The sequence below is a fragment of the Pseudonaja textilis genome, chromosome 2 (genome assembly GCF_049901715.1).
Source record: "Pseudonaja textilis isolate UNSWEBS1 chromosome 2, rPseTex1.2, whole genome shotgun sequence".
NCBI lineage: Eukaryota > Metazoa > Chordata > Lepidosauria > Squamata > Elapidae > Pseudonaja > Pseudonaja textilis.
This window is the reverse complement of record NC_141991.1, coordinates 136895957-136916519: the sequence shown is the minus strand read 5'-3', so window position 1 is coordinate 136916519 and position 20563 is coordinate 136895957. Positions and strand designations below refer to the sequence as shown.

At 42.6% G+C, this 20563-nt stretch overlaps 2 protein-coding genes across 4 annotated transcripts in view; one reads left to right on the top strand and one right to left on the bottom strand.

The window, feature by feature from the left end:
- Positions 1-219: 219 nt before the first annotated feature.
- DDIT3 (DNA damage inducible transcript 3) lies at positions 220-9016 on the bottom strand. Of its 2 annotated transcripts, none has more exons than XM_026713872.2 (4): positions 8881-9016; positions 6042-6089; positions 2630-2796; positions 220-796 (listed from the first exon to the last, which is right to left on the bottom strand). In XM_026713872.2, exons 3-4 carry the CDS (start codon positions 2768-2770, stop codon positions 368-370), a joined length of 570 nt encoding a protein of 189 aa, XP_026569657.2. In that variant the 5' UTR covers positions 2771-2796; positions 6042-6089; positions 8881-9016; the 3' UTR covers positions 220-367. The 2 variants fall into 2 exon arrangements, with proteins under 2 accessions (XP_026569657.2, XP_087781576.1); XM_087925450.1 differs by having other exon boundaries at positions 220-793.
- Positions 9017-12769: 3753 nt separating this feature from the next.
- MBD6 (methyl-CpG binding domain protein 6) overlaps positions 12770-20563 on the top strand; it is a 30501-nt gene continuing 22707 nt past the window's right edge. For both annotated transcript variants that reach the window (XR_015741941.1, XM_026713803.2), the window contains exons 1-4: positions 12770-13133; positions 18800-18953; positions 19951-20087; positions 20184-20286. Coding sequence is in view for 1 of the 2 variants with exons in the window: in XM_026713803.2 (XP_026569588.1) it covers positions 19975-20087; positions 20184-20286 (216 nt within the window). In the remaining variant the exon portion in view is untranslated. The remainder of the gene's footprint in view (positions 13134-18799; positions 18954-19950; positions 20088-20183; positions 20287-20563) is intronic.

Sequence of the window (20563 nt, the reverse complement as noted above, 5' to 3'; positions counted from 1 at the left end):
ACAAAGCACTGTTGTACAGAATGATACATGCAGACATTCCTCCCTGCAACCTCCTGGCAAGGGGAAGAACAGATATAACTATTAAAAATAAGTCAGTTCCACAATTGCCCCAGTCAGTCTCTAGGAAAGTCAGGGATCTCCTCTTTGCCTAAAATAACTGGGCCACACAGATTAGTTCTGCAAGGGAAGTCCATTTGCTACTCAGAGTAAGTTTCACAGGGCATTGATGTGCTTTAAGGTGTCAACAAATGCCCCTCTTTTCAGCATGTTGCACAGTCACTCAATCTGGAAAGGATGAAGCCCTGCACACTTTCAGTCCATAGCAAGGAGAAATAATTTCAGTGCAGAAAAGTGTCCCAGGACCCCATCATGTCTTTAGGCTCACCATCCGCTGGATGAGCGCTGCTCGGGTAGCTTCCACCTCGGCGGTCAAGCGCTGTATTTCCTGCTGGAGATGCTCATTATGTGCTGTCAGCTCAGCCACTCTGCGCTCATTCTGCTGCTCCCGCTCTCTGCCGCACTGTCTCTTGCCACCGTGAGGCTGGCCACTCTGCCGCCTCTTCCGGCTAGTAGACATCCCCTCATCATCATCTGTGCCTGTCTGTGTAGGAGAGCCATGGCTAGAATCGGACTCCACTGGCCCTGGAGGCTCCTGGCCCAGTTGCTCCAAAAGTTCTGCTGTAAGATCAGGCTCCAACTCATAGCTTCCTGTCGTTATATCCCCATTGAGCTCCAAGGAATTGGAAGTCTCCAAGTTCCACAAGAGAGCAGCACCATCAAAGCCATCGAATTCCTTCTGAAAAAGAAATGGAGCCAGAGTCGGGTTAAAAAAAGGATGCATATTGTCAGCTTCCATCTCCAATCATTTCCAAGGAAAGAATAATTCCTGAGCCTGTGAATGTGTTCTCTTAAGATGTCATGGAGTTTAAAAAACAACACACCTCAACAAGCACACTAACAACTCAAAGACATGTATTACACATTTATATACTGTCCATCTCACATTTGAGCAATCTTCTGGAAGGCTGGGACTATGGCACTGAGGGGCTTGCTTCTGAACATATGACCGACCAATGAGTACTATAAATTTAAAGTATCACCTTTTACCCATTTCATTTATCACTATTCAAAATGGTTATATAGCTGCCTATCTTCGACCAAACTGAGAATGGCTCCCAATCAAGAATTAAACAACATTAAAACTGTAAATGTTAAAAACAAAAACCTGTCACCAAACCAAGCTTCTGACAGGCAGTCACTTCATCCTATCCCAATGCTTGGGGGGAAAGCCTTCAGGACTTTTCAAAAGGTGGTAGGTGGGTTATATAGGTCGTCCATCTCACACAGTAACTCCTGGCAGCATACATAACAACAAAACACATAAACACTTATTAAGAACCACAACTAAAAAGCCCCTAAAAGACAGAGTGGCTGCAAAGCATACAAAGAGCACATCAGTTAACATCATCTAACAGGCTTCAATCTATCATGGGATCCTGAGACTCATCAGCAAAAACTCTATTTTTGAGGGTCTTCTGGAAGGCCAGCAGGTTGGGACCAGCATGAGTAGGGGTTGATTGACGTTCCACAGGCAGGAGCCATGACAGAAAAGACAGGAGTCAAAAGAAGCTCAAATGAAACACTTAATAGAACCCTCTTACTTGTACCTACCAACTTAAATCTGAGTTCAGTGCAATTAGTCTATAGTTTAATTTAGTTTAGTTTACTTTATTGTCACTGAACCTCGTACAACGAAATCAAACACCATCTTCAGTGCACATCATGACCATGACAATAAACACAAACACACATCCTTCACCCTCCACACATTGAACTGAAAACCCCCGACACCGCACCAATGCTGCATTATATAGCAGAATTCAAAAGAGCTACTGCCCCTACTAATGCAGTGAAACTCAACTTTGGCATGGCTAACGGGGGAATTCTGGAAGCTGAAGTCCTCATTTTAAAAGCCAAGGTTGAGAAACTCTGCTATAGTGGAAGCCAGCCAAAAAGAATACTCCCATACACCCACTACTCAAATTATACATTTACTGAAAGGTTACAAGTGGCTTCTGAGCACACATGCTTACATTATAAGACTACCCTGGAAAGGCCTGAGGAAGCTACTATTTACTGAGGAATTTTTAAATTGAAATAGGTCTAATAACTCTTTGGACTTTAACTTGAATTATTGAGACTTTAACTTGAAAAAAAATGAAAGTACTGAAAGATTAGTATAACAACTGTAGCATTCTAGAACTAAATTCTGTAGATCATTACTTGGCGGAGGGGAAGAATCATAAATGAAATAAAATATAAGGGCCTCTTCCTCTTATTAGTTGCTTTCCAGGTGTGTGTGCAACTACAACTCCCCAAACCTGGCCAGCATGAGCAATTATGGGAACACCTGAAAGGCGCCTAAGTAGGGAATGTAGTTTTATGGTATAATGTATGCATTTTTAAAGGATTACAAGATCTGTTACTGAGGGTAGTGGCTACATCTCTCCAATGCAGATTTAGGATACAAAGTGCAATGCAGAGCCAGCCCATCATAGAATCCAACCACCCACTTGAATGCAGGACTTAGCAGTTCCGGAAGCACCAAGACAAAAGCAAACCGACTCACCTGCTCCTGTCCAACCCCAGAGGGGTCTGTCCTGTTGGATACATCCGAGGATAGCACTTCCTGCAAGTCCTGGTACCAGGCTTCCAATTCCCAGGTGGGCACTGGTGTGCCCAGTGGAAAGGGCAGGGATTCTGCCATCATGGTTCAGAGAAAGCCACACTGCTTCTGAAAGATGAAAGTTATGGGTGCCATCAGAAAACTGGATAACATCTGCATAGATTGCCACACAGCTCAGCAAGTTAGACTTGCTCTGGGAGAAAGAAAAGTTTATCCAGAGCTCCTTTTTAATTCAGATCACCTACAACAGGGCTGTCAAACTCCAGGCCTATGGGCTGGACGAGTCACGCACTGGCTACTCCCATGCCCAGTTTAGCGAAGGGGAAAATATCCCTATACGTCATGTGACCCTGCCGTGACGATGTGAGTTTGACATCCCTGACCTGCAAATAGAAGACCTTTTCATCTTGCATATTAGGGAGCCTTCTCTCCCATGTTCCCAAAAGAAGCCCGTACAAATCTGCTCAATGTACCTGAGGCAGAGAAAAAATTTAAGAGCAAAAATTAAGAGAACAGTAAAAACGGCCATGGACTGTGAGGGGGGAAAATAAAAGCAACCTCAAATTGCACTTGGGCAATCTTCATATGGAGAATCAGCCCGAATGGGCAACTAGGTTGGGAAAGGCCGAACACCAGATTAGCAAAACAGAACAGCTCTTCAACGAGACCAATCGTTAAGTTCTGCGGTGGCATCGGCCATCTTACACCTCACTTGACCCTATCTCCTAACAAGCCAGTTCTGAACTTTGTAGGACTTCTTCAGAATAAGAAATGTGGCTGTCAATATAGACAATATTTTTGATAATAGGACTGAAATTGGTCCACTCCATATACCTGCTGTGAACCGATGTCGGTTGTCTTCGACTTACAACAGTTCATTTAGCGACCGTTCAAAGTTACAATGAAACTGAAAAAAGTGAGTTGTGACTTTTGGAGCATTCCCATGATCATATGATCAAAATTAAGTTGCTTAGCATCCGGTTCATATTTATGATTGTCGCTGTGTCCCAAGGTCATGGGATCTCCTTTTGCAACCTTCTGACAAGCCAAGTCAAGCGAGAAGCCAGCTTCCCTTAACAACTAGGTTACTAATTTACCAACTGCAGCGATTCACTTAACAAATGAGATAAGAAAGATAGTAAAATGGGGCAAAACTCGCTTAAGAGATATCTAACTTAATGACAGACATTTTTGGGCTCACTTGTGGTAATAAGTTGAGGATTACGAGTACTTTATTCAAACTTTGAATTAAATACTGTATTTCAAGTCATACTCAACAGGGAGATAAGCTAGGGGTTTTCCAGATGTCTTAACAATGGGTGGAGGTTAGCAAAACCAAACCTCCTGCACTGTGAGAAATAAGAAGTGAGTCATCATCACAAGACAGGCTGGGAGGGCTAGCCAAACTTTCTTACATCTCAGACATGGAATTTTTCTTTCCTCCTTGGCCTTGAGGCCAGCCGGGACATGCTCAGAGCAGAAAGCTCCATCCATTTTTGTATGCTCTGAATTAGCAATTAACAGAGCCACAAGCAGGTTTGCCAAAACAAGTGACTCATAACTGAGCAGTGAAGACTTGCATAGTGGAGGTAGGTGGCACAGTGAACCTCTATGTCCAATTAGCTTTTCTTGTGTGAGGTACACTCTGAAACATATTGGACCACTAAAGCAAATTTCAGGCACCTTGAAAAAAGCCTAGCCTTTTATGTAAGCTTCTCACAGCCAAGCAGGTCTGTGTTTACTGACAACTTGAACATGAGCAGATTGCCATGATTTCCAGCCACCCTGTGTTGAGCTGAGAGTGTGATGGGCCCAAAGTCACCCAACTGACTTTCATGCCTATGGAAGGACTAGAACTTGAAGGCTCCGGGTTCCTAGTCCATCACCTTAATCCCTGTACCAACTAATTCTATTTTACAGCTACTAGCTGCATAAATTACCTATTCTGGAATAACCTTCATATATACAATGGAAGGAAGCTTAAAGACACTTAAGAATATTCTATTCTTAGTGAAAAGCACTAGCATTGTCTATCACAAAGAAACAAATCACAATACCTTTAAAAACCACTGTTTGTTCTACACAACCCACAAAAACCAATTATTAAACCAAAAACTACATTGTTCCATGTCGATTCTCTGTTCCAAGAATGGTAAGCATTTATTTGTTGTTGTTTCAAAAGATTAAAAAAACATTCTTCACTTTAAGGTTTCAGGTTATCTATATCTTCAAATAAATATGTATGCCCTTTCCACTGACCCAAATACTTTACATGAATAAGTCCACCATTCTAGGCATATTTCAACTGATAACAACCATACGAACAACAGAAATTTGAGGCATCTTAGAGACATTTATTTATGACATAAATATTTGTAAATTATACAGATAGAAGATTGTATTGTGCAATATAAATACACCAGTTTGGGGGTCAAAGAAAGAACAGTAAGTAATCTATGTTAACATCTGGACACTCCTGAAAGAGTCACAGGAAATCCTCGATTTACATCTGTAATTGAGACTGCAATTTTGGTCGTTGCTGTGACAGTTGTAAAGCAGGTCCGCATTTTGTGATCTTTTTGCAGAGGTTGTAAAGTGAATACTGAATACTGTAAAGTGAATGGCTGGTAGAGATGACAGAATTAGCAGAGGTTGACTTGTTTGATTAAAGATCAACAACTGCATTTGTTTATGACTGGAAAGCCCTTTTGGACTTTCTGTTGAAAAAAGAAAAAAAATGAACTTGTGCCTGATGATTAGAAAGGGTAAACTATGGAAAGAAAGACATTATGATGTACTCTTATGGAGAGAGGGCAAAATTTAAAGGTACTTAACTGGTGTTAAGATTTAAAGTTGCTTCTTTACAGCTTTTTTCTTTCTTTCATTGCACTTTCTCATCCACATTACTTTCCTTAGTTTGTCTTTCAAAATTTCTTAGTGATAATTAAGGAGGAATGAGGAATGAATGAGCAAACTGTGAAAGGGGGATGACTTTCAGAAAAAAATTACTGAAACCCAGAGAGAAAGGGATGAGAAATGACTCAGCCTTGATTTTGTTTAATTAAGGTAAGGCAGAGAGAAATTAAGGTGGGCTTTCAAGATTTTACTCTATCCTACAAAGAGCATTCCCAGAATCCCTGCCATGACCCGTTTCTTGGCTTGGCCTACCTTGAACACCTGAAAGCCTGAAGACTCTATAATCCAATCTTAAAACATGCCTATTCTGGAGCAACTCCACTGAACTCAACAGTTCTTACTCTCAAAAGTGCAGTTCTTAAAATGAACCTATTTAAAGTTTAGTACAATTCTCCCATGCTTTTCCCTCCATGTAATCTGCTTTTCTTGGATTCTTACCTTTTTTTCAAGTGTGGTGATGTATTAGCGTGCGATTTTTTGTTCGAAACTGAAAGAATAAGAGAAAAGTCTGTGATTATTATCAAGAGGGTGCCGTGTATCATAAACATGTTACAACCATCCAAGGAAAGCCCCCACCACCACCTCCAAATTTGCCCATTGACATTAAACAGCAGAATGGAATGTGGGCACCACAAATTTCCTTTAGCATTTTTTCTACTCCTATCCTTTAAAACAGGGAACTATGCTGCTGCTGTTTACCAAAGCATTATCCACTTCTTCAAGCTCATTGATAAATACCTACATGTTGCATGTGAATTCCTTTTTTTCTCAACCATCAGAAAATCTCAATATATTTTGGATGCTTCTAAATAACAGGAGTTGGACAAATCTCTTATCCAGAGATAGACATGTCATGCCTTTGTATCATGATTTAGATTGCAGCCAAAGCAATTATTAAGGCTTTTTGGAAATAGCACTTTAGGCTCATCATACTCAAGACCATTTTTAAAAAATTCTTTTAAATGCATTATTTCCAACACTGTAAGTTATTTTTGTATTAAAAAGGGCAAATCCTTTTGGAAAAACATCTGGATGCAGGTCACCCCTTTTTCACTGAATTCTGCATCAGAAAGAGTTATATTCACTCTATCCTCACCTTGTAAAACAGAGGCCAAATTAGCATGGGGACATAGGCTAAACCAACGTTCGCCAACTGGTAGGCCACGGCCCACTGGTGGGCTGTGAGAAAATTTTGGTGGGCCGCAGAGCAATCTCACCCCAGAGCACCCTCCCAAAGCAATTAATCCAGGCTGCGCAGAAACACAAGGCTGCGCTGCCCACCTGGTCCGCGGGAACCCTCCCCACTCACTCCTTACCAGGCAAACTTGCCTGCTAAATTGCTATTTTTCCTTTTTCTGACCATCAGGTGTTCTGCTGTGAAGATTCAGATTAGCTAGGAAGCAGGAAATGGTTAGATTTCTTGCTTTCTAGATCTTTAGATCTGAATGATTCTGTGAGCAACTCAATCTGCCTGCCTGCTTTGCCTGGTTTTTGGGTAAAAGTTGCTCTTTTTTAAATAAAAAAAATCAATATTTACATACATGGTGTGTTGTGAGTTAATTTTGTGAGTTTGCTTGCAAGCAAATTTTATGTGACAGACTGAGCTAGCCAATGGCTGATAGATAGATCTTTGAATGAATCTGTGATTCTGCCTGCCTGCTTTGGGGTAAAAGTTGCTTTTTAAATAAAAAATTCAATATTTATATAAATATTTATAATATTTACATACAAGCCATGTCACATGACCAAGTCACACCCACAAATTAGGCCACACCCACAGAATGGGTTAGTGGTCCCTGGGATTTAAAATTATGAGTTTGGTGGCCCCTGGGCTAAACTGCTGATGTGAAGACGCTTGCAAATGGTCAGTTCTCTTTTAGTAAAATATGAACAAATCTCATTTGATGATGAAATCAAATGCCTACAACCTGATACTTGTTACATCTTTCATACACTAAATCTCTGCTTTCCAGTGAGCTTCATGGATAGTGACACTGAGGGTGTGTGATTGTACTCCCAGCACCCAGGGGCAGGAACCAGGAGAGCTGCTTTCCATTCTAGCCATGCATCTTCGACAGAGATTTCTGCAATGCCCCAAATCAAACAGCAAAGCAGCAACACTACAGTGAACCCCACAGGAACACACATCAGGCACTGGGGACACGCATCACTGGTTTTCATCAGCCCCGAGTGATGCAAGAAACTAGGAGAATTAGGGATCCAAGAATTGTTATGCAGCTTCGTGGAAAAGATGTATGTTTATGCGTATGCAGGAGAATGGTCCCCAAGGAATTAGAGAAACAGGCATTCCAAGTAACAAGAGTACCCTGGGGGTGGAGGGGAGAGAGAAATGGGACTTTCCAAACTTAACCGGCAAGAATGCATCCCTTTTAGACTTCTCCAATAGGTTAATAAATTCTGATAAAGTCTTCAAGCAAGGCAAGAGTTTGTTTGCAATTTTTTTTTTTTTTGGGGGGAAGCTTGCTATAAAAAATGCTTTGTCCTCAGGGTCACTTGCCAAGCCACAGCAAGCACACAGCTGTGGGAAAGGATGTAGCCTCAGAGCTGGCCAAGCGCCCACAATTCCAAATTATTTTAGAAGAGAAAACAAGCCCCACCAGCTCTCCCTTCTCTGCACTGGAAACTAATAAGCAAGCCAGGAAAAGCAGGACGTTTGGCTCCAGTACAAAAGCCCAGCTACCAATCCTTAAGTTCACCCGGGAAATCTGGGCACCTCACTCAAATTTGCTAGGAAGGAAATGAGAGTTGCTTGGGGGAATCCTCAACGCCCTGTACCGTATACCGGTTTTACAACATGCCCCCCACCTCACCCTTTCTTATGAAACTCTGTTTTTGAACTGTGTTTTTTAATAATAAAAAATAAGACTCACACTCCCCCCACCTTTCTTACAGCACACACAAATCCTACAGCCCGTTGTTTAAAATGTTAAACAGCGTACGTGAGATGAGCAAATACACACACACACACACACGACCTCTGAGTAGAAAGCCGGGATCTATGCACTATCACTACCCTGCAGGAAAAGAGGCGAAGAAAAGGAGCTTTTCCAACTCGTGGTCGGGCAGAGAGAGAGAAAGGACCGGCTAATTGTGGCCAGGGGTTCAGGCAACGAAAGCGCCGCGCCTCTTTGCAAAGCGGAGCCCGGCTTAAGAGCGCCTGACCCGCTGTGCACCCATGCAAACCCTCCTCCCTCGGGCGCCCGAAAAGTGCTTTCCTTAAAGCGCAGGCGTTCCTCTTCCCCTCCCAGGCTCCGCACCTTCCCACGCGGCCCCTTCTCGCCCGCGATACGTTCTCCAACTTCCTGGCTGCGGCTCATTCTCCTCTCGCGGCTCATCGTCTCCCGCTCTCGACTCCCACCGGCTCCCAAATGCCTCCTCCCGCCTCCTGCTCGGGATGGTCACCAGAAGTCTTTCAGAGAGCGCCCCTCCCCTCTCGGCATGACGCAACCCTTGCGCCATATCTGCCCAATGGGCGACGCCGCGCCTTTCCATTGGCGGGACGAAGGCAGCCGCCGCCCAATGGGCCGTCGTCGTCCTTTCGCTACGCCCCGCCTTCTCCAAGTGTTGGGTGACGCGGCTCCGCCGCGGTGGATACTGCCGCGTCGCACCCGGAAATGACTCCTCCCGAAATGTCCCCCCCTCCCTTCAGGGTCACGAGTCTTTAAGTGGGTGAGTCATGCGCTGGGGATGATGCAATGGCCTGGCAACCGTTGGCAGTCACTGCAGCGGGAGCCCAGGCTGGAGTCCTGACCTTGGCCCTCCTAGATCCCCTTTACGGGGCCTGCCTTGTTTCCTTTGCTCTTTTCCCTCCTCCCACTTCCAACGAGCCCGTGTCCAAGTCTCCCAGTAGTAACTAGGCCGAATTACGTTGGGAGGCCCCCAGGATCATATTTTATGACGTCACGCCACGCCCACTGTTTGGTTAAAGGGCCAGTTCTCCCTGGGGAAACAGCGGCAGGGCCTCCCCTGAGCTGGCCTTACCCAGAGTGTATTTGGCCCCCAGCTAGTCTGGTGCTATTATTGTCATTACCATCACCTTTTTTTGCAAAGGAAAATGAAATAGAGCTGCCGATCGGTTCAAGAATAATAGCACGGATTTGAAAGGAATAAATCTGTGTATGCATTTGCTTTTGAATAAAACGAGAGTTGTAAAGAGGAAAAAAAAAGCATTCTCTCCCTTGGTTTTTAATGGTGCCACATAGGAATTCCAGAAAGCCCATCTCCGCTAAAATGATTGCGATTTTGAAAACAATCTGCTCTCTGTAATAAGCAGTTCTTAATCAGAACATTGTAAACCAGTCATTTTAACTGGTCACATTTAAATGTTGCACCTCACCTAAATGTTTAGGTGAGCGATTCAAACCACTTGAATAGGTTTCATAAAAATGAAGGCAATTGCAAGTAATTTATAATATAAAACAACCATCTGATTTTTAAAAAAGTCTTGAATTTTCAACTGATATTATGATTATTTCATTTGAAAATGAATCTGAGAAGCTACCTTTATTTTATTGGCAGTGTAATTTGAATAATTTGACATTTCATTTGATTGTTATGCTCGTGAGCCAGAATCTCAGTTTCCCAACAGCAAACTTCTATATATCATTTTGCCTGATAAATAGCATTGAAAGTGAAGCTCTGAATTGCAAAACATTCTACGGTTTTTCTCTCAGTGTTGTTTAAGAAGATGTCTGGTAGAGAGTGGACAAGCTTTCAGGGAACCTTCAGAGCTCCCACAAGAACTTCTAAATCCTTGGGTATATTATCAAACAACTGAAAATGTTTTATACTTGGCCCTAAAACTCTAGCATACAAATCCACATTAAAATATGGCTCTTTCTGTCATAATTACAGCATTACAGATTGGGAATATTAATAACCTATATTAGAATTAGAAAATCAATAAAGTTAATAAAAAGCATGCTTTTTATTAAATTGCCAATGTTTATATCCAGTAAAGAATTTTGGGATTATGACTGGATCTAATTTCTCACCACCACCATTCTCCTACATAGAACTATGCTGTATGTTTTATTTTGGACATCTGTTCGCAAATATGACCACTGACCAACTCAGATGTCTGCTTCTGATAGTCCTTGACTTATAACCACAATTGAACCCAAAATTTCTGTTGTTCAGTGAGACATTTGTTAAGTGAGTTTTCCCCCATTTTATGACTTTTCTTGCCATAATTCTCAAGTGAAAGACTGCGGTTGATAAGTTAGCTACCTGGTTGTTAGGCAAATCTGGCTTTCCCATTTACTTTGTTTGTTAGGTTTCAAAAGGGAATCACATGACCCTGGAACACAGCAAAAGTCATAAATATGAACCAGTTGCAAAGCATCTGAACTTTGATTACATGATAATGGGGATGCCGCAAAGGTGGTAACTATGAAAAAACGGTCATAAGTCACATTTTTCAGTGCCATTGTAACTTTGAATGGTCACTAAACAAACTTGCAAGTCGAGGACTACTTGTATAAAACAATATTTTTATTTTGGCCAGAATATTGTTGGATGCCTTTGAAGGATAGTGCATTGGACTTACATATGATTTATGGAGTATAAGTAATCAAGCCTTGTAGAAATAATTTCCCTTTGAATTATTTAATATGAAATAACCTTTTGTCAGCTTCTGCTCCATTCCTGAGAACCACAAATCATAATTTACCATGCTTGGTGGTATGCCAATACAATTGCCTATTTATCCATTTTAACACATTTTATGAGACACCTTTCCTTGATCCCAATGTCTGCTTAATGTATATTTTGCATATTTCTACTGTTTCATTAAATTTTTCATAATTAAGATAAGTATTGCTTTGATCTCAACTTTCAGTTTCTTTTGTTTAACATCCAATTGTGCTCAGGCTTAATTAGCTGAATATGTACAGCCTTTTATCACCTCTATGCTACACAGATCATCGGCACTTTGGATGGCTATTATGTTCTTGCCTTCAAAGCATGTTTTGGGAATCAAATCCAGAACCCTAAACTTCTGTTAAATTAGGAAAACATCTGAAAAGCATCCCACCAACGAATCCCAGATAAAATCGTATCTGGTAGTGGAAACACCTCACTTGCACTATACCTTGAATGCACAGCCATGTCAAACAGCGAATTATCAGTTCAGAGCATTTAAGAAAAAAGGCTAAATTACTTGCACTGGATCTCTATCAGTTATTACTTAATAGCTAATTGTTTACCTCAACTTCTGAGGTTGAGACAAGCTGCATGAGAATCTGTAGGCTCCTTCCCTGTTAGTTTGAAACAGAATGCTGGATTGTATGGCACTTTCATTTGTCCAAAGAAGTAATTTTAATGTTACTTAAAAAAAGCTTCTTTGCTGGATCAAATGAGAAATCTATTCAGGGTATTGTTTGCAGCATGGTCAGTAAGATGCCTGTGGGAAGCTAGCAGCACAGGCATGGAGGCAAGAGTTTTCTGCTAATTCCCTACTTTCTCCAGGTGAGAATACAACTGCTTCCTTCACACAAAGGGCTAGGCTAAAATGAGGTTTTGTTTAAAGCTGTTTGTTGCCCAGGTACTTTAGTCCAGTAAGTTATCTAAATACAGCCAATTAGGTTGAGCATATCATGGTTAAATAAATCTGTATATTTATTCTATAGCCATCCATCTCATACCTGTGATTTTAGGCAACTTGCATTAATTCGTTTTTAATTCTTCCTTGGAAGTTTCTGCCCACTGTGGGTTTTACTTTTCTCCCCAGAATGGGGAGGAGTTTCCCTAGAATAACTTTTTACCATCTAGAGCTTCCATCATCTTATAGACAGTCTTGACTTAACGTAGTTGCACATACAGTACACACAAATTTTATCCATTCGGAGGCAAAACAAGGATGGGCATGTAAGGACTTCATCCTTCATTCCCATTTAAAAGATCACTGAGGTACGGGAACGGGTCCTTTCCAAAAGCACCCAAACCTCTCTGCAAGCGCCTTTCGAGACAAGCAATTCGTTTCCGAGCATCTTAAGAGCTAATGGGCAAAAGGAAAGGAAAGGCAATGCAAGGCAGGCCGCAAACAACAGGCGACAGGATTGACTGCCGCGAGTGCCGCTCCGATCTCCGCACCGGGACTTCAAAACAACCCAAAGGGCCCAGGCCAGATTTTACTGCGAGCCCTGCGCCCTAAGCGCAGAGCGAAGGAGGTCGGGAACGGAATTCCCAGGGCTGTTCCCCCACTCCCCAACCTCCACCCTCAGCCGGCCCCCAGTGCGCATGCCAGGGAGGAAGCTCCCTTGCTCTACCCCCTCCTCTTCCTGGCACTGAGTCCAGGGGGGAGGGAGGGAGTGAGGTAGGCACTGGGGGGTGGGGGTGGAGAGCACCAGCGATCCTCTGCACCCTGACCCCCCCACCCAACCCACGCACCCACCCGGCACCCACCGCAGGTGGGAGGGGGCCTCCCGTAGCCCCCCCCCTCCCCGGGGAGAGACGCGATTACAAGTTGGAGCTTGCAGCTGCTTCTGGGGAGGGGGCACCATGAACCAAGGTAAGTGCCAAAGGGGCCCCGGGCACACTCTGAAGTCGGACTCGAGGGGTGCATTTGGCATAGGCGAGGGGAGTCGTGAGTGCCCGGAGTCGAGCCGATCTCCCGCTGCAGCTTCTCTTGACAGTTCAAACTTCTGCCGGAGTTGCCCAGGCTTTCCATTAAAGAGGAGCTGCTGGGAAAAGGCGATTTGGCCGCCACCTCTTAAATTACTACTCTTCCTGTACCAAAAGGGAATGAATAATGGCTTTGGGGGAAAAGGAGGGGGATTCCCTTTTAAACCCGATTGCACAAAGCTAAGGAGAAAGGTTGCCGGGGTGCTTGGTTGCCTTATGTTCTCTCTGCTTGGGGGCGGGCGGGGGAGGGGGGAAGAGGTCGCAGACCCCACTCCTAGATCTTCAGTTACTGCTATGGTGGGAAAAGTTCAGCCATCCTTCAAGGGGTCTATGACCTAAGGAAGAAGGGGCAGTAGCAGAAATTACTGGGTACTGTTTCCAGCTCCTGTTTTCAGGCTCTCCCAACTGCAGGTGGTTAAAAAAAAAAAAAAGCGGGGCGGGTGGTGGGTAGACAGAAGAGATGCATGTCACCGATATATTTCCCCACAAATTTCTCTTAAGAGGGTTCTCCTGGAATCCGGTTTGTGTATTTCCCATCCCTGCCTTGATATCTTTTCAGACTGTGTGCAGAAAAGTAAAAGGAGGGCTCACTTCCTCCAGTGTGATTGAAAGGTTAAAAAGTCACCAGGAAAGTGGTTAGGACCATTTCCTGACTCTCATTCACTAGGGGTTCCAAATAAAAGGAGATTAATAAACTTTCTTGTGATCATTTAGGAAAGCCGGGGGCCAAATATGCAGAAAGTATTTCTGTCTAGAAGTGTTGTGTAAAGAGGATGGTGGGAATAGTGGTCCAACATACCCAGAGGGTACCAGGTTGGGAAAGGCAGGAGTAGAGAAGGTAACTCTCTTAGAATCCTTTTCTTCAGATTACAGAATTGCTCTGGCTGTTCCCATCCAAGCATCCATTATCTTTAGTGGGGTGGAAATTGGAAACTGGATAGCACATTTGATCTTATTCAGCAGGAATTTGCTTATCAGCTAGGGTAACTCCTCGGTAATTGTTAAAAAGTTTGAAAGCCGCACTCGCTTCCTATGCAAAATTCCCATTTCTTATTAACTTGCAGGAATCTAGGCAGTAATAATTAATGGTACAATATAATAATTTTCATCCAGGCTTGTTTGTCTCGCGATATTTTATTTTATTTATATTGATGCATTTGAAAATATGCTGCCTTCCAGATACTTTGGACTACGGTTGCCAAAATATTATTGCAATGATTATGTAGCTAGGGATCAGAGGAGCTGAAGTTGAGAACAACTGGAAGGCACAGAGTTTTGTATTCCCTTCCCCACCCCCACCCCCAAAAAGAACTAGGTTCGATTCTACAATATTACCAATTGTTCAAAAGGCGCAGTATGTGTTTGTTGAAAATAGCTAGATTAGGTAAACACACCTTGCAGAACATAAACAATGCTAGCCTTGTTTAAAGTTAGATCAGAGTGCAGTTATAAAATCAAGAGAGTAGTCTAAACTTTTTGCTGCATACATTTTATTACGGGTAGTCCTCGACTTATGACCACAATTGAGCTCAAAATTTCTATTGCTAAATGAGTTGTTTTGCCCCATTTTATGACCTTTCTTGCCACATTTGTTAGGTGAATCACTGCAGTTGTTAAGTTAGTATCACATTTGTTAAGTGAACCTGGCTTCCCTATTGGCTTTGCTTGTCAGAAGATCATCACATGACCCCAGGACATTGCAACTGCCATAAATATGAGTCAGTTGCCAAGTGTCTGAATTTTGATCATGTGACCATGGGGATGCTACAGCAGTCACAAGTGTGAAAAACTGTCATAAGTCACCTTTTCCAGGGCTGTTGTAATTTTGAACGGCCAACTTAATGAACCATTGTAAATCGAGGACTACCTGTACTTAGGACTGGTCCTCAGATTTCCACCCATTTGATCATGTGACCACAGGGATCCTGCAATGTTAAGTGTGAAAAGGGGTCAGCCACTTTTTTCAGTGCCGTTGTAATTTTGAAAGGTCATTAAACGAACTGTTATAAGTTGAGGGCTATCTGTGTCCTAATGGAGGATATCTATCCTGCGTTTACAAGATCCTGCCCATGTTGCCAACTTCTGTTAAACTGTGGCAATAAGGTTCCTGCATATAGTTTCTGCCTTTTTATCCTCTGCAGTGGATCAGTATAGTTTTCTATACTGCTTTAACATGCTCCCTCCAAAGAATCAAATGCCTTGAATATATTGAAAAAAACATATGGCCAAATCTTAACACTTTAAAATATATACTTAGTATAAAATATATACTAAAACCTATACACATACTGTTGATTTCTTTGCAACAGAACTACCTAAGCCTAAGCCTTAGTCAGTGACAATACAAGGCCTGGGCACTTTAACTTGGATGTGGAACTGTCCTTACCTCATTGACAGCCACTTTAGATGTAGGTGTTAAATTTCACTCAGAAGAGTAACTAGTATGACAGGGCCCAATCTCAGGAATAGTGCTTTCTTTAAGGATGATAAGATGAACATCCTTCCGATTTTCCCCTGTTGTTTATAGTATTTTTTAAAAATGTAAATAAATATAGATGTATAATATAAGTATAAGATGAACACCACATATAGTTTCAAAAGAAAGAGGAATATTTTTTCTATTGCTTCAGCATTGCTTTCAGATGTTTCCTTACAAAAAAAAAAAATCTACATTCACCTGCTCTGAAATAAGAAATCTGTTTTTATACTGCTTTAACCTTTAGCTCTGTCAGTGAGTGAATGGGAGGAGCCAGTCAATGTGTAGGCAGGTCTATTAACCATTCCCAGTATTTTTCCCCTGGATTTCTAAATTCTTTAGATATATTTTAATCAATTTATGTGTAGTGAGAGGAACTGCCAACTTTTTAATGGCTGATCCTGTTTTACGCTTTTTACATTCACCTGATCTGTAGCATTAATACAGATTCTCTTTTTTCTTTTTTGTTTTCTGCATGCCAGGCTACTGTTCAAGGCACTAAAAGTAGAGCATCCGATTCATAGCATATTAAGAGTGTATTAACTATATACATGTGATTCATTTGGTTTTGGCTTAATTGTGGTTGATATAGTAACCATGGTTAAAGAAATATTGGCTTCACACAATAGATGGAATTAATCTGTTTTTTCATTCATTGGTAATTAATTCGAATTGGGCTATCATTTTCGGTCAGTTTTTATAACTGCAATGAAGGAAAATATAATATGGTGTCTCCCTACCGTTTAATCCTTGGCTACTAGCCTGATGAGTGTAGATTTTTCAGCTAATGTGAGAGCCAGTTTAGACTAAGCTAGCAAGCAGGAGACTGTGAGTTCAAGTTCTGTCTTAGCTGTAAAAGCCACCTTGGTGACTTTGGGCCAGTCACTCTCTCTCTCATCCCAAGCCACAGAGTTGGTTGTGGGGAAAATAGAAAGAAGATATATTGGATATGTTTGCCATCCTGAGTTATTTGTAAAAATAATAAAAGAAGGATAGAAATAAAGTAAATAATGTTCAGAATTCTAAATAAGCATTTCTTCTAATTGATTTAGATGACAAAGATTTGCTTTTGGCTGATCAGTCAAAGAGCTTTCCAAAAATAAATGCTTGTTGTCTGTATAGGCTAACAAGATGGAGTATATATGTATAGTGTATAGGGTATAGTGTGTGTGTGTGTGTGTGTGTGTGTGCGTGTGTGTATTTGTTTTCTTAAGTTTTCGCGGGTACTTACATGTATGGCATTCAGCTTTGTTCAGGTATTTTCCCACGTCATTGTAGTTGTGCTTTTAAAGTTGTAGCAACGTTTCGGCAGATGAGATGGCAGATGAGATTCCGCCGAAACGTTGCTACAACTTTAAAAGCACAACTACAATGACGTGGTAAAATACCCGAACAAAGCTGAATGCCATATGTATATGTATATGTATATGTATATGTATATGTATATGTATATGTATATATGTATGTATGTATGTATGTATGTATGTATGTATATGTATAGTGTATATGGAGATGGGCCACTAGCCCACAGGCTTTTTGTGGGCTACTAACAAATGAATGTATTTGTAAAGCTCCAATCCATTACTCATACGCTCTGATTTTTTCATTCCTAAACTTCAGCCAGCATCGACATGTTCCTGGAGAAGCTTCTTTTCTTTGTGGCATAGGAGAAACCAGTATCTTGTCTACAGCTTTGTATCTGCCTAGAAATGCCACTCTTATGAATAAGAAAAATTAGCATATGATTTAGATGTGCAGCCAAAGCAATTGGCCATTGGTTTGCTTTTATGCCAGTCATTATAAGTCATGCACTTAGGGATTCTTAGGGATTCTGGATTGGAGAGGATTTCTGGTTTTTGCATGCAACGTGGAATGGGCTGGACTGAAACTCTTTCCTCTCATTGGTTAAATGTTTATTTGCCAGGAGGAATATAGAAAGTTGTGTTATGTTAAATCAGGCCATTGGTCCAACTAATCCAGTATAGTACTGTATTATCAACGGCCGTGTTTTGCCAATGTTTTAGGCAAGATTTTTTTTGGCTGAATATGCCAGAGGTTGAACCTGGATTCTCCTGCATGTTTACTTAAGAAAATTTGCAGTGATATAGTCCAGTCCAGGGGTGTCAAACTCAAGGCCTGGGGGCTGAATCTGGCCTGCAAGGTGTTTAGATCTGGCCCGCGGGACTGCCCTCAGCAAAAACTGAGGTTGGGACGACCACAGGTGGCCCACCTGAGCTCCATTTTCACTGCCAGAGGGTTGCAGGAGCTCGGGAGCCCATTTTCGCTGGGAGAGCACTCCGGCCACCACAGGCGCCCCTGACATGAGTGACATTGAGCTAGCCACGCCCACCCTGACTACGTTCACCCAAGGTCAAACACAACCCTGATGCGGCCCTCAATGAAATTGAGTTTGACACCCCTGGTCTAGTCCAAGAACAGGAGATAACCTGGTGGTTCCCCCATTGTAGTCCACTTTGGGCTGTAATGCCCAGAATCCCTGATTCTAGCCATGTTAACTGGTTGTGTGGCATACGGGAACTGTTATCCAAAATATCTGTGTATTCCAAGTTGACTATCTCTAGACTGTTGTCTCTTATGGATTTACATTTGTGCAGATTATGTTCACAAAGCATGATCCGATGGTGTACAATATGGATCATATATTTCAATACATGCAGTCAGTCCTCAAGGATTGCCACGACCTTATATTTTAATCTCTGTTTACATTCAAGTTGGCAAATATGCCATTCCCCCCCGCCCCCGCCCTTTAAACTGGGATTTTAATCCTCCATAATAATGAAGAATCTAATGGTAGGCCTTGTTTTCTTTGGGCGTTTATCTATCACTTCCTTGTACCACACCAAATAGTAAAATGCGATTCGTTTTAAAGTAACAAGAACTTTTACTAACCCAGACTGGAATAGTAGCACATTAGAATGGTGTTCTAACATTAGCCCCCCACCCCCATATCTCTCCCCCAAAAAGTATTTGACCCAGTTATTTTCTATCAAAACCATTGTAGAGAATCTTGTTTCCCTCTTTCTCCTCGCTTGAGTCATGTTCTCCTTCCTTTCCAGGGGTAGGCTAGTGTGGCTCCTGAGTGGCGCGAGCTTACTGGACAGGACACCATCTGGATTCTCAGAAGAGAGGCCACCGGACTGACTATGAGTGACTCAAGGGAACACACCCAGCCTTAATATCGCCTGCCGCGAGGTTTGCAGCCATGAGCAGGTAGGAGCCATCTGCATAGTAGAGCTGGATTAAAGGATCAGCCAGCTGTTTACTGTTTCATGACTCTCCTAATTTTCTTTAATAGGGCAGAGCCCGCTCAATTGGGAGAGGAGAGGGTGATGGGACTTGGATAATGTAAATCTGTTTCTCTGACTCCCTTCAGATCTTCCTGCTGGTTTAAGTCTTGTCTTACTTGTGTCCTAGTGCCACCCTTCTGCAGTGCCACCTTTCTGTCTCCCTCTTTTCTTCTCTTCCAGTTACTTATATGCTCTCTTTCTTTTGAATGAACCCCAACCTTTCTGCCTCTCCCCAGAATTTTAGAATAGAATCCTAGGAGAGAACTCTTCTATACCACTGTACCACTTTGGACTGTATAAATTAGTAGGGAAGTATATTGGGAGCTATTGTTATTATCCTTTTTTAAAAAAAAAAATCCATTGTAAAAGAAAACAGGACTTCCTCCTACCTGGAATTTGAGGTGGTGGAGTCCCCAAAGTGTGATTCTGTTGGTTTGTGTAGCTTGGCCCGAAGCCATTCTGTTGCTGGCTCAGCTAATAATAACTCTTACCCATGACACAAAGCCTCTTGCAGTCCTAGAGCTAATCTCACCTTTCCCTGATAGGAAAGGCTCAGTGGCAGGCTGTTTATTCTGCCAGAGGGTTTACCTGGGGAGTTGGGAAACTTATATAGAGGTGGGGACCCAGTTTCAGATGGCAGGTTTTTGAGCAAAGCTAAGGGTGAAATCTCATGTTTTGTTTGTAAAGGTAGCAGATGCCTTAAAGACTCCACAGCTCCTCAGTGCTGTCAGGCCTGCGCAAGTAGGCCTCATCCTTTTCAGCTTAGAATATAGCCCCAGCTCTTGGGACTAAGGTCACCCATCTCTTACATTTCCACCCCCCACTAATACTACGGTGGCGAGGATCCTCTCCTACTGCTGCTCTTGATGCTCTTTGACCACTATGGTGCCTTACGTCCTAACCACCACGGGTTCTTCCAGGTCCCCAAGAGCTGAGGGAGCACAATGAATGGCGGCGATGATTGCTCTGGTGTGGATCGAGGTGGGCGCCCGGCAGTCACACCCGTGCCTGTGGGCTGGCAGCGCAGGGTGGAAGAGGGCAGAGTGTGCTATATCAGGTACAGCCTGCCCTCGACTATGTGTTTCTTTCTCCCCTGCTCTCTCCACTGTTGTTTTCGTGCTAATCTGGCCTGTCCCTCTTTTCTTTCTCCTAGTCCTAGCGGGACAAGCTTGGCTTCATTGGAGCAGACTCGTGCGTATCTGCTGGCGGACGGCACTTGCAAGTGTGGGCTGGAGTGTCCCCTCAACGTGCACAAGGTAGCGAGGGCTTAAGGGAGAAGCTGATTAGTATCTGAATGTTGAGAGATTCTGGGGTAGAATTTTTTTTTTATTTGCCCAAGTGGAAACAAATCCCCTCAAGCATAAGGGATTAATAACACGTAGCAAGACATGTAGGAAACTGTGACAGCAAATCAGTGGGCCCTTCTAGGTTTTCTAGCTGGCTGATTAGAGCTTTCTAGTTTCAGCCAGGTGTCCTTCTCAGTCTTTGTGCAGGTGGCAGGAATGGAGCCTGGGAACATTTACATGCAAAGCA

What these genes read in the sequence shown, in the direction of transcription:
- DDIT3 (XM_026713872.2), bottom strand. Translation starts at nt 2,770, where the DNA reads ATGATGGCAGAATCCCTGCCCTTTCCACTGGGCACACCAGTGCCCACC. An exon ending in CTGGGGTTGGACAGGAGCAG is followed by an intron (nt 797 to 2,629) that starts GTGAGTCGGTTT and finishes TTTCTTTTTCAG; the next exon opens with AAGGAATTCGATGGCTTTGA.